Here is a 12,939-nt window from a genome sequence, read left to right as displayed (position 1 = left end):
AACCGCAATTATGTCAATTAATAAAGCTGTCGTGAAATTATAGATGTTTTGTTTTCATTTTTTGGGAAGTTAATGTTCTTTTCCTGCAGTGAGATTATATGAGACATCTCTCGTCCCGAATGCGAGAACAATTACTACTTACCAACAAGAAATCCAAAATAGAGGTGCATGGCAATCTTTAACTGTTGCGTGAGGTATGTGTCGATCTTTACTTTACTTTAATAAATTCACCATGAAGTACAGTGGCAAACAAGAAAATCGAATTGTGGCAAACAACACCATGGTAAACTACACGCCAGCGTAGAAGTAGCCAGACTTCCGTTATCTTGTTGATCAACTGATTGTAAACTCAAGAAACATTAAAATTAAAGAATAAATCTTTACTGATAGTGTGGAGCAAAACAAACAAAGGCTATGGTAAAAACTATTTAAATTTTGTAAAATTCTGGCGACAATGTGAAATAACGTATATAGACCAACGTAGTGTTCTAGTCTATCAGTTTTTTGTTTGTTCGTCTGCAAGGTAGAGCGTATAAACTATTCACAAAGATACCGGAGGCTTTACCGGCTATTTTCACTCTTCGGCACCGTGTGTCCACAGAAGACAGACAACACTTAGAACATTTCCATATTCACTGAAATTGCAACATTAATATCTGTTACGGGATGTTTCAACATGTAGGTAACTTGCACTGGTTAGATTAGGTTAGGTCACTGGTTTCCAATCGGTGTGCCGCGATATTTTAAATTTCAAATTTATTAAACATTTTATGATAAGTTAAAATCAATTTTGACAGGCTACAGAGTGGTCCAAAAGTGTGGAAACATCCCGATAAGTGGTAAATGTTGCAAAATGCAAGCAAAGTAAAAAATGTAGGCTGAGAATAGGGATAGAAGAAAATGTTCGAGAATACATCACAATGACGTCCACCGTCTTGAAGTTTACGCAATTATCTTAAATGGAAACCACAGCATGTGATAATGCTATTTTAATGCCAATCACTCGTGCAAATTCATTGGCACTATTATTGTTGCTCTAACGCTAACCATTACGAAGTTATGACTTTCTTTTGTTGCGTTCCTGTTGCAACTGCACTGCATGACACGATTCGTGAACTATTTACTTGTAATAGGGATTTCGGGATGAACGCAAGCCGTATCACAAGGTAAAAGTATTCCAATGCTGCATTAATAAGGTAAAAGTTGATTTTGTTGTTTCTGTCGCTTTAATAACTATCTGTATTCATATATGAAACTGATTTATGTTTGTGAACTATTTCATAGTTAAATTACCAAGTGATTTTTCTCTTCTCTTGTATATACAGAACAGTTCAAATGCTCGCCAGGAGAGTGATAGACCTCGACTCGACACTTCGAGACAAGCGAATCCATCTGCGTTTGATTAAGACCAAGTACAGGAACCAACTGCGTAGTCTGCTGCGCTTGTGCAAAAGAAGACAAGTATGTATTGAGTAAATTTTATTCCAATTTATGAAATAATTTTGTTATAAAATTGTTTCCTACATATACAGAGTGTCTCAAGAGTACCCTGACATAGGGTTACTCTGTTATTATAACAGTTACAACAAAATGCAAGAGTGGAAACAATCTCCAAATATGTTTTCTATTTAAAGTGAAGGATTTTTTTTTTAAATCGGACGAGCCGTTTGAGCTGTACACTCTTTATGTGCCCAGTGTTAAATGAAAATGCAACGTTGCAATTTACTTGGACCCACAAGATAAGGGAATGAAGTTACTGTTTAAAATGGGGGTTGATCATCGACCAGCGTAAAAGACAAAGGCTCGTCCAATTAAAAAAAATCCTTCACTTTAGATTGAAAACAACATATTTGGAGACGGTTTCCCCCTTACAATTTGTTGTAACTCTGATAATATCAGAGTTACCCTATTTCAGGGGACTTTTGAGACACCCTGTATATAAATATGCCTATGTATGTTTTATATCTGCATTATATTACCTATACTTACTAGCAAGCAAAGTATGTAATAAATGAAAGGATTTAGATACAGCTACCCACGTTAATTCGGGCTCCACTAAGCTGGACTTCACTTAAATTCTGAAATTTCATGACACACCAGTTGGGAACTATTGCCTTAATAGAAGATATAACAAAAATCTGCGTTTCTAATCTTCTTATTTAACTTACATATGTAAATTTATGTGAACAATTATATCTAACCAGAGTATTTTACAGTTTACTTTATTTTAATTTTTTTTAAATAAAAAACGAAAAACTTGCAAATTAAAAAGGTAAAAGTAAAGGCCTAATAATCAATTTTGGTGAATGTGAAATTTATCAATTTCGAAAACTGTGATAATAAACTACATTATTCACTTTAGTTGCGTTGGATCTTCTTCGATGAGTGCCTTCAGATTACGTTTTCGTGTCATCCTAAAGAGGGAATTATAGAGTTGACTCAGGGCCAGACTGAAGCAAATTGGACTGATTACTTAGAATCGAACACCGTGGTAGAGTGTAATGTACTCGGTTGTTGAACACATACAAAAATATATTGCAATGTGTGCTTTTCCTGACAATCCCAATGACTATGGTATCTGGACAAAAGATTTTTTTCAAGTTGAAACTAGTCAAATCTTAGCTGAAAACATCAATTTAACAAAAACGCATGAACACTTCTGCAATTTTGTCGATCGAATTTCAAAGTAGCAGGAGTTTGAACTTAGACAAAATTCTTAAATACTTGGCGAAGAAAAAAATAAGAAATTAAAAATATTAAAAATAAATAATAACGATTCATTTATAGTGTGTAAATATTAAGTGATTTTTAGAAGTTCAAACAGTATAATTAGTTTCCTACATTACACTTAAATTGTCATTTTTCTGAAGATTTTTTTCAATAAATCATTTCACAGTCACTACAAAAATGTGACTATGTACTTTCTTGAGGTGATACACTTTCATTGTTTTCCGTTCTACTATAAGAAATAAAGAAATAAAGCCTATAATATACATATATATGTAATCTTATAGACCTTGGAGCAAGTCGGCTGGAAATATAAGGGACCGCAAATTAGTTCCCAATCGGGAATCACGCCTCCTAAGACGCAACTGTATGTGATGCCCGAACGGCTCAGCATTTACTCTTACGAAGGGTGAAATGATATTTAAATGAACAGCTTGTGCAGTTCTTGTTAAGTAACAATGACACTAAATGAACTTGGAAATTGAGTTTTTGTTGTTCAAACGTAAAGAAAGGAATACAGAAAAAGGTTTTGAAATAAATAGTTTAGATTTAGAATTGAGAAGAAAGAGACGAGGACAAATCTTCTGGAGATATTGTAAACGCCAAAAATATTCATGTTGAGTTTTAAATATGCATTCATCTTGTATTAATTATTCGAAGCAGGAACTGTTACTTCGCCTCTCCTTGAGACTATTGTATTGTCTCAAAACCTTATATTACGAGGGTGGATTTAAAAGTTCGTGGCCTAGCCTCCAAAATTGGAAAATATTTGGATAAGCTTATGTTTTATTTCCCCACGTAATCCCCTAGATCGAGATACATTTACGCCACCTCTCCGGTAAAGCGTCTATACCACTTTTAAAAAATGACTCCTCGAGCCCTGCAAAATATTCCAGTACGGCATTTTTTACCTCTGCGTCCGAAGAAAATCGCTGACCCCCCTCAAAAAAAGACTTTCGGGTTTCTAAACAAGTGAAAGTCCGAGGGGGCCAAATCAAGTTAATAGTGCGGGTGCGGCAACAGTTCGAACCAATAGGAATGAATTTCTCCCATGGATACAATGGACGTGTGAACGTGCACATTGTCCTAGTAAAACAACACTTTTCTTCGCTGCATTCCTGTCCTTTTAATTCTGATTTCCTCACGCAAATGTCTCAGAAGTATGCAGTAGTATTCAGAATTGACAAATTTTCACTTTTCCAAGAAATCAATCAGGACAATGCCTCTAGCATCCCCCAAAAATGATACCATAACCGACATTGTTTGCCGACAAAACTTGTTTGGGTTTCTTTGGGACAGGAGATCCAAGTCCTTTCCATTGCTTCAACTGTTGTTTTGATTTCAGTGTGTGATGGTGTATTCATGTCTCGTCCATAGTAACAAATCTGCTAATAAACTCGAAAGGTGAGGCAATTGCGTTTGAAAGTAACTTGAGTCCCCATCTAGATCCAATCCTATATCAACATCTATTCTGATTCTTTGGCCATCTCGAAGTTTACATTTTAATTCTTACACCTCAGGAAACCTTAATTTCTTTACGATAATATTTTGAGCTAGCTCATAGGAAATACCCATAGTCTCAGCTGGTTTTGATTCTACAGACATTCAAAATCATGTGAAATTTTGTTGACATTTTCTGGAGTGGTCGACGTTGAAGGACTACTACTGCAGGGATCATCTTCAATGCTGTTTCTGCGACGCTTAAATTCAGTCACCCACATGCTTGTTTACCTTGAAATACGAAAAGCGAAGTCTCCTAGTGTCTCTGCTATGTCCATATGAATATCCTGTGGGGTTAATCCGTTTTTTATTTAGGTACTTAGTAACAGCTCAATGCTCGATTTTCTCCATGTCACAAATTTCCGTCACATTTGCCGACTTAGCACCTTATAAACTCCTCACCTAAAACAATGGAGAAATGGAATTTTTGACAGTGACCACCAACGGATATAGCTATAAAATATTGCTTCCTTCCTAGTCAGGCCAGGAACTTTCTAATGACTATTGCTGAATTACACACTTCTAAACGTGTCTATTCTAGGCTCCCAAGCATCCCGGTTTATTCGAGACAGTACCCAAGAATCGTCTAAAACTTCAAATGTCTCGGTTTTCCTCCAAAACATAAGTTAATTGAATTTGTGCGATGTCTAAAAAATCTTACTTTTACGTATTGCTATTGATATGAATAATATACTCTCTGTCACGTAATTTTGCTTAGCGTTGGCCTATTATATAATTAATTATGTTATTACAGCATAAAGCACTTGTATATGCTGTAAATTTTTAGAAAATGTCCTGGGTTTTCTAGTCTAAAAATTTCGAACCTCTAGTCTAGTTTCTCACATGTATATTTTTTCAGGAATCATTTTTTGCCAGAGAACCATTGTAAATCCATCCCTCTCATACATAGTTGTGAATTCTTTTCAACAAACACACGAGAATGCTTCTGTATCCTTGAAAATCATTTATATAAACCTAAAGCGATTCTTAAAACAATACCTTCCCACCTGTCTATTTTTATTAGACAAAGGGATGAACATTTCACTAGAAGAGATGACAGGACAAATCAGCGATATGTTTTGATAAAGTGTGTGAATTACATGAGATTCTTTCAGTACCATCAAACCCCAAGTCTTGAATTCAGGATCCAAGTAGATAGTCACTGGTCCTTGAATAGACGAATGTATAAGTATCACTATAGTAAAAGTACGTTGGCTAATCAATAAAGACAAGTGAATACAACTGCAAGACACAGAAAACGAAACATATCTTTGTAGTGGAAGAATGACGAATAGATAGAGCAAGTTTGAAGGCCATACAAGAATGTGATCTTGGCAGCTATTCCAGGACACATAGTTTCAGTTTCGCATAAGGCTACATGGAAGTGACAGATGAAGAACGGAACAGTAATTCTGTTGAGTATCTTGCGAAGATCAACGTTCCATGTGTACCCTATGCTCCATATAGCCCTGATTTAGTCCTTTGTGATTTCTTTCACGTTCCAATTTTGAAAAAAACACCTCCGAGGACGGCGTTTCGCATCTTCAGGGATAGTGGTGGAAGCTGCGGAGGCGATTTTGAAAGAGCTGTCCAAAAATGGCTTCTAGCATGTTTTTGATGACTGGCAAAAACGTTGGGACAAGTGCATTGCATGTAATGGGAACTATTTTGAAAAAGACTATCAACGTTTGGAGGATTAGTACAGGTAATTATGTTTTATTCAATTATGATTATTCTTTATTAATCAGCCCTCGTATTGTAGCTACAGTATGTTCACTGAGCTACTTGTCATAGATCTATCAAAAATATATTATTATACTTTTTCATTTCACATAGTACTTCCCTTCCGCAAGTAACAAAGCATTAAGTTTATGTCAACCTACTCGGATATGTTTAGTGTGACACAATTTACCTTTGATATGAATCATTGAAATTGATCTTATCAGAATACGGAAGCAATGTTTCTGCTATCTTCTCCAATGTGTGAAAGATGTCTAAATAGCAATCGTAAAAATTAAACAAAAAATGTTCTTTCTAGAAGATACAAATTTTTAATTATTTCATACCATTATCTATTTGTTATTAAATTTGCAATTATATGATTATCAGTAATTTGAATATCTTTGTTCATGAATATTAGGTAGAGCTGAACAACTTGAAGAATAACCCTCCACTTCCTCATGGCAACCAGGCTCCACAAGTTCTAATCTGTCCCAACTGCAACAACGAGTTTGAGGAAGCGCCGATTCTTCACAACTGAAGTAAGTAAGTCGTCTTATACAGTGAGCTCTTGTGCTATAACTACATGGTGCCCTGTACTCCTAGGTTTGAGTATCACAAAGAACAATGTTAGTGCATTATTTTATTTAGTACATACGAGGTATGTTCAAAGAAGGAAAACTTTTTAAATAGCGAGTCAACGGTAGAAGGTGGTCTTCTCCGCCTACTGTGCTTATATAGCGGAATATATCGCCTTTTATTGGGTTACGAGCTATGGCATTACTTGTCCGAGTAACAACAATATAAGTAACGACGTACATACGCAACTCGTTGGATTAGTGAAAAAGCAACAATGACGGAGTTGGGAGAACAACGTATTTGTGAGACATTTTGCTTAAAACTGACAGAAACACACCAAATGCTTAAACAAGCATTGAAGGATGACTGCGTAATCCGAATGCAGCGCTATGATTTATTGGTTTAAACGTTTAAGCGTCTTACGAAGGGCAGAAGTTCGGTGGCCGAAAGTCCAAGGACAAGACAACCTTCCTCTTAAGAGATGACAAACTTGTTGAGCTTGGGCGCGCTGTAATTAGTGAAAATTGTCGCTTAACTACGTACTTGTGAAGACGTAAAGGTAAGAGGATAACTTTCCATGTAGTCACAAATGAAAAAAAAAAAAACTTGCAAATTAACTGGCAAAACATTGCTCTTCCCTTGTCTTCCACCCACCCTATTCTCCGGACTTGGCCCTGGCTGTGCTTCTTCTACAGTATTTCCCAAACGTGAAGGCACTTTGGAATGGCGTCACACTCAGTATACAGAGAAAATTCAGGAAAATGCGACGACAGTAGTACACGCCACCGAAAAGAGTAATACAATGGCAACGACGTATTAACAATAGAGGGGAATATTTTGATGGAGATAGTGGTTACAAGTTTGTGTGATGAGCAATATAGTAAGCGCAAGAAATGTTCGGAGTTTTTCTTGAACACACCTCATGTTTTAGTTGAGTACTTTTATATATGAACCATATGTATCCGTGAACTATATGTGCTTCATCGTGGTTTACACATCTCCATTGTTCTCATTGGCATGCTGGGGAATATCTGAGGAGTTATCATTCGAAAAGCTTCCTCCACACTTGCGATTAATTCTTTCTCTCTCCTGTACAGACGATGAAAGACATATGATTTGATTGTTCCCCACAATGAGTTGTCTGGTATGTAGAGCCCGGACTTTGTGGGGCTATTTGAATGGGAATTGACTGTTGGAGAACCACTCCCAAAATATCAGCCTGCAAATTGTTCATTAAGAAAATCACTCACCGGGAAAGAAATGGGCTGGAGCTCTACTCTATTCACACACGATTCTTGTTCCCTTCTCTTGCAACTGAGTTATTAACCACGTGCATAGCATATGTAAATAAGAATGCCCATTTTCATATTCGTCAAACCAAATGGTGCGAAAGTATCGCCACATTGTCTCAACTCATATCATAATATGAGGCTGGTTTTGTTACCTTATATATAATGAGGATTCTCTGTAGACCAGAAGACCCTATTTTTCCTATGATCTGCGATATATTCCACATTTATCTGAAAATAACACTAAATTCGCGAGACTCATTTGGAAGTTGTGTCAAGAAATTACAAGAGGCAGCAACACGCCGTCCATCTCATTGTCAGGTAATTAATCTACAAATATTGGTCAAAATCAGGGGCGTCATTGAGGGGGCAAGAGCACCACCGACATAAGACTTTTACGTTTTGTACTAGTATATTAGTAGACAATCCATTAAAGTATATGTACTCCTCAAACTCTTGGAGGGGGCAATTGACCCCTCCTGCCCCCTAAATGACGCCCCTGGTTCAAATGCTTTCACTGGAGTTTTTTTTTTTTTTAAATCATACTCGTATACGGAAAAAAGTATATTACCACATAAAAACACCAAACTTTTTGAAAATAACTGGATAGAAGTTTGTCTTTAAAAAACTAGAGCTTTTCTATTTCAACTGTGCCCCTTCTGGTGCTACCGTCGATGTGTGTTTTCACGTACCTTCCTCGAAAGAGGAGGAACAAGTTAGCTGTGGCCAAGATCTTTCAATTGTTGGATGCGAAAGCGTTGCCACAATTAATTATTTCACGGACTCCGCTGTGCTCTGTCTTGTTAGCCATTTTAAATAGCTTACGATCCTCACTCGTCAAGACCAAACGACTGAATGACAAATTGGCAACTCAGCTGAGGTCATTCACATCTTTTCCCTAAGCAAAGGAAGAGTTCCTCCGTCAGAAATTGGCAGGGGTGAGGCCCAAGTATGTTTCGCATATTTTCCGAGGGCACCCCTGAGATAGGCTGTAACTAACTAACTCTATGGCCTATGGAACCCGGAAGTTCAATGCCGCGTTCACAAAAGCTCTCCACTGACTTCTATCCTTAGCCAATTGGGTCCAGTTTCTACTTTGCATTCCGGATAGAATTTCGTGTGGTTTCATTAAGTTTAAATTTATGGCACAAAAGCGTGATGAAGATACCGAATTCTGACAACAAAATATGCTGCTATTCGTCAATAATTTTAATATTCTCTTTTAATTAAAGAAAGTACTTATTAGGATTTTAGAAGATCGGAATTTACGAATAATTCACTCAAATATCAAAAAAGTAAGTATAGTAATTTCAATTTTCATATTTTATAAATTTTGAAAAATTTTTAATTAGTATAGGCTTGGGAAATCTAAGAGCAAAATAGGAATCTCTGCCTTTCAATATAGGATTTTATAAGGTTCCAGGTTGGCATCATTGCAACTACTAGTAATGAAGCACTCGGTTGTCTTAAAAAGTTGGTCACGTGTTACATAAAACGCATTGATAACAGCAGTACTGATAAAACGTTTTGTAATAATTGTTATATTAGGTTGAAATGAAATAAAGAAAAAAAATTAATTAGCAAATTAAAGGAACCCGACTCCGGTGAAATAGTTCGTTCGTTACCTTTCTTTCCGAACTAGAAACTAATAACAAAATCGTTTTCAGTTATTAATATTAAATTAGATATTAAATACCCATAGGTCAGAGATCTTACTCTGGTTATTAGTAGCTACATCCCAAATCGTATATATATCTCAATGCCTTCGATATACGGGAAAGTTAATATCTAATATAATATTAATAACTGAAACTTGTTTCTTAGTTTCGAGTTCGGGAAAAAGGGTATGGATTTTGTACCGTAGTCAGGGATTCATGTTTCTACTTTTCACTATGGTAGTATGCATTATGAAATGACTAGCAAAAAAAAAAAAATTAATCATTGCTTATATATATAGGGTGTTTCAAAACAACACCGACAACGTTTGGGAGGTGATTCCTGACACCAAAATAAGACAAAAAGTATAGACCATTCTGGGTGCACAAATGCTTCCTTTCGAAGTTATAGTTTGAAACACCCTATATATATATATATATATATATATATATATATATATATATATGTGTGTGTGTGTGTGTGTGTGTGTGTGTGTGTGTGTATGTGTGTATTATAAAATTGAAAATGACTATGTTTGTGACTCAATTTCTCGAACCGACAGACCGATCTCGATCAAATATTCAACATAGATCCGGTTCTGGCCTGGGAGTGTTTTTACTTTGACGGTACAACTTAGGGGAGGGGGAGGAGGGGGACAGAAAAATAAATAAAACTTTAATACCTCTTGAACCACCAAACCGATCTTGGTCAAATTTTCATGTAGATGAGGTTCGGGACTGGGATGATTTTTATCATTTCACTTTGACGGAGCAACGTAGGGAAGGGGATGGAGCAGGAGATATACAAAAGTCAATAAATATAAAACTAAAAGTGACTATGTTTGTCAGTTAATTACTTTTGAACCACCATATCGATCTCGATCAAATTTTCAACCTAGATTAAGTTCTAACATAAGATGATTTATGTCATATCACTTTGACGATGTAACTTAAAGGAGGGGAAAGACATTTACAAATGAACGAAAATGACCGATATTAGTGTCGAATCTATAGTTTTCGGGGTCGCTGAGATGAACAATGACACTTCCGATGCCGTGGCCCGCAACATGGGAAGGAGAGGGGATATGTAAATATCATCGAAAAGACCAATATCAAGGAGTGCTTTAGTAATACTAAAAAGTGACTGACTAACGAAACATATTACTATTTTTCCTTAATTTAACTCAGCGAAGCGGGTAATTGATGCTAGGATATATATATATATATATATATATATATATATATATATATATATATATATATATATATATACCGGTACATGGTGGTAAGAAACTATTTGAAAAAACTTCGTGAGCTGATTCCTGACATCGAAACAAGGGAAAACAAAAGTCCTCTGAAACTTTGGTCAGTGAGGGATAGTTTCGGCGATATAAGGTGCCAAAAGTGTGGGGAAAATTATAATTGAAAAATAATGCAACATAGAGAGTGCGGTTTAAAACATGACACTCGAAGTCATACATGCTCGATTGGAAAATGTATGCTTCAAACCTCCGCACGATGTGTGTGAGGGATTCTCCAAAGGAGAGATTACTTGCCATGTTATAGGAGATCCCTATGTTCCTTTGGGGATTCCCTCACACACATCTTACGGAATCCTCGTTATGAGATCTTTTATTTGATACTCATATTGTAGAAAAAAGAAAAATAGCCTAACCATTATTTTCTGCTGATTATGTTATCTGAGCTCCCAGCATGATTCCACACTCATGAATACATACCCACATATGGACGAATCAAACCTTCTTTTTGGCTTCGCCGTTGTCGGGTAACAACACAGCTGAGATCGTAAAGGCTGTAGCCAACCTTGATTTATGTCAGAAATTTCAGATACTGGAAGAAAGCAATGAAAGTCATAATTGTGGGGTCTTGACTGACTTAATGCAAGAACAATTAAAAATATGCTTCCTTGAGAGGACGATAATGAACGAAATTGTGGAATGAAGAAAATGAGCGGAAGAACCCCGAGAAAACCCACCACGCAGTATTTTTCCAGCACAAAACTCATTTGGGTCGGGCTGAGATCGAACCAGGAACCCCACAAATCAGAAGTAAACCCTCTACCACTGAGCCACTGCAGTGCAGACTATTGCAAAATGTTCTTCAAGGTATTACATTCTGAATGCAGAGTTCCTTCGTGGCTAAGTGGTTAATGTACACGCCTTTGGCATGGGAGATCCGGGTTCGATTCCCGGTGGCAGCTCATGTGGTTAGGATACCACGTTAATCAGTAGGTCCATGTCTCATATAGCCTTGCTGCTGAAAGGGACTTTAAACTCAAAACTAACTCAACTCAATTCTCAATGCTACTTAAATTCTACGCTCATTATAGTTCTCAATAGTCATATATGGTAGTATCTTTTCTTCCGTTAAATTTGCTTACTACAAGGTTGCCAGATGTTCTTTGTCCTTTGAATTACATATTTTTTTTTAATTTTTTATGAAATTTGTACAGGTCGTTCATTTGTTCTATACTTGCTTACCAATTCTAACATTAATAAAACTGATTAGGTAATTAAATGTACAGTTAAAGAATTTAACTTCATATATTTGTAGATGCTAAAATAAGGTATACTCTGCATGCAAGTTTGGAAATTCCTTTGTTTCTACATTTTCACTTGGCAACACGTGTCCTGTAATTACAGAAGTTGAACATGGTAACCCGTGTGTACACCTTCACGTAAGAAACCACAATAAATGTATAACCATGCTAGCATAGTTCTTATTTCTGAAACTATTCAGAAATAATTTTTAAATCATTCAACATCTTTGACTTTATAATTTTTATTTCTCCTTTCAGCACACTACCAAATTTACCAAGCGTAGCTTGAAACCAAATATCTTGAAATGTTGCACCTGATGTTATAAAGTGTATTTGAAGTGTTGGCAAAAAAGCTTTTGTCTGTAAATACTTAAACAGGGATGTAATGAAAATTGGAATATGTAACTTCACAATTTCCGAAGATACAGAAACAGACTGATAAATTATATTACATAAGTTATTTAGGAATTTACCAGTGTTCAGTATGTGTGGACATGAATAAATCATTTTACATAAACTTATAGTGTTTTCATTCTTGAGCAGTTAAGTGATACGACTACCGTTGATTTATAACAGCAACATAACCAAAATGATCCATTTTCTTGTTTGTGATCTCAAGCCTAAGTTTCTTATCAAAATTACACAGTATTGCGAAGCATACTTTCTTTTTCTTAATCTATGATAATTTATGAAATCTTTACAATGTAGAAAAGGATGATTTTCTGTTTCTCAAATACATGCAATGAAAGAAATATGACTTGAAAATGCACGCGTGAGAGGACAATTTAGAAAACCCTCGTAATAATTAGGGAATTGCTAATTATTCAAGAAGGATGGAGGTTGTTAGCTCTTTTCCTGATGCATATTTTACCTCAGAAGAGCTAGAAAAGTAATAATGCAGTTATAGTAA

At 35.9% G+C, this 12,939-nt stretch overlaps 1 protein-coding gene across 3 annotated transcripts in view; it reads left to right on the top strand.

Moving 5' to 3' along the window:
• Positions 1-12,546, top strand: part of LOC145662147 (uncharacterized) — a 37,345-nt gene extending 24,799 nt beyond the window's left edge. Inside the window, exons 3-5 of one of the 3 annotated variants that reach the window (XM_081727481.1) lie at positions 1,326-1,461; positions 6,368-6,488; positions 12,288-12,546. In XM_081727481.1, coding sequence (XP_081583607.1) covers positions 1,326-1,461; positions 6,368-6,487 — 256 coding nt within the window. In that variant the 3' untranslated portion in view covers position 6,488; positions 12,288-12,546. Of the gene's footprint in view, positions 1-1,325; positions 1,462-6,367; positions 6,493-12,287 lie in introns of all 3 variants that reach the window. The other 2 variants (XM_081727482.1, XM_081727483.1) reach the window with 2 other exon arrangements.
• The last annotated feature ends 393 nt before the right edge of the window (positions 12,547-12,939 follow it).

Source organism: Thermobia domestica, chromosome 10, assembly GCF_964235325.1.
Source record: "Thermobia domestica chromosome 10, izTheDome1.hap1.1, whole genome shotgun sequence".
NCBI classification, from domain to species: Eukaryota; Metazoa; Arthropoda; class Insecta; order Zygentoma; family Lepismatidae; genus Thermobia; species Thermobia domestica.
This window is presented reverse-complemented; position numbering and strand designations above follow the sequence as displayed.